This window comes from Sinocyclocheilus grahami, unplaced genomic scaffold, assembly GCF_001515645.1.
Source record: "Sinocyclocheilus grahami isolate Dianchi unplaced genomic scaffold, SAMN03320097.WGS_v1.1 scaffold3043.1, whole genome shotgun sequence".
NCBI classification, from domain to species: Eukaryota; Metazoa; Chordata; class Actinopteri; order Cypriniformes; family Cyprinidae; genus Sinocyclocheilus; species Sinocyclocheilus grahami.
In genome coordinates this window covers 10,299-11,330 of record NW_015508212.1, presented here as the reverse complement: position 1 = coordinate 11,330, position 1,032 = coordinate 10,299, and the positions used below count along the sequence as shown (strand labels likewise).

General features: G+C 58.1%; 1 protein-coding gene across 1 annotated transcript in view; it reads right to left on the bottom strand.

Moving 5' to 3' along the window:
• Positions 1-819: 819 nt before the first annotated feature.
• LOC107575954 (complement C3-like) overlaps positions 820-1,032 on the bottom strand; it is a 9,749-nt gene continuing 9,536 nt past the window's right edge. The window contains exon 15 of the mRNA XM_016262254.1: positions 820-1,023. Coding sequence (XP_016117740.1) covers positions 820-1,023 — 204 coding nt within the window. The remainder of the gene's footprint in view (positions 1,024-1,032) is intronic.

The following is a 1,032-nucleotide window of genomic DNA, read 5'->3' as shown; positions in this document are numbered from 1 at the left end:
CGTCTTTTTAAAGACGACGTTGCGTGGCAAACTTGACATTACATCTTTGTAAAGGCGATGTGGGTCTTGCTATAGATAACGTTTCACCCGGGCATTTCTGGATGCGGTCGTTACCTGGCGCTGGGTGATGGTCACGATCGCTGCCTCCGTGCCTGGGCATGTATCACGCTGAGGTGGCGTTTGTGGATGAGTCATCTTCTCATTGTGGGAAGATGATCATCTCGGAGTCGCGGGCCAAGCTCCATTTCCTCAAGGGGCGGAGTTCCGTTGCGTCTGCCTTGATCTAGTTCTCCTCATGGCGGCAGTCAGGGGGGCTACTTCAGGCAGTAGCGCGGGCGGTCTGAGGCACTCCGCAGTCAGTTGAGCTGCCAATGGAACGTGCTGGGCCCTCTACAAGGAGCGTACCAGCTATATCCTTTGGTGCTCCTCCCAACGACCGGATGTCGATTGCTCTTTCACCGTGTCCCGAGCCCTCAAGGTTGCACGATTGGTTCTCGGGGTGGTCTGTGCTGGTTGTCAGCGCCCCGCCTCGGTGCCTTTCTTCCCGTAGGTGCATGAGGAGCTCAACAGGTCGTGGACGGCACCTTTTTACTGCCGGAAACCGATCTGCTGGTTCCTCCTCCCTCACCACCCTCGATGGTGGGGCAGCTAGGGGGTTACAAGGGTCCCCCCGGTGGAGCGGTCGGTTGCGATGCAGTTGTGTCCTAATACCGCCTCCAACCGGCAGGGAGAACCGTGCCTCCCCTCCCGGGTCTGTAGGTACTCGACTGGCCAGCGATGCTTATACAACCTGTGGAGAAGCTGCCTCCGCCTTACACACTACGGCGTGATTACAAGTGCACCAGGCCAAGGCACTGAGAGGACTTGCACGAGGATGGTCACGACCCGGAATTTTGCAGAGAACTCGCTACGAGCGACGAAGGTTACGGCGCAGTCTCTGGGTCGTGGGATGTCCACTATAGTCTGTGCTCTCGTCGCCTGTCGCAACTCGCCCGCCACCTCCTCCTCTGGAGTCAGAATCATCTGAGGTCG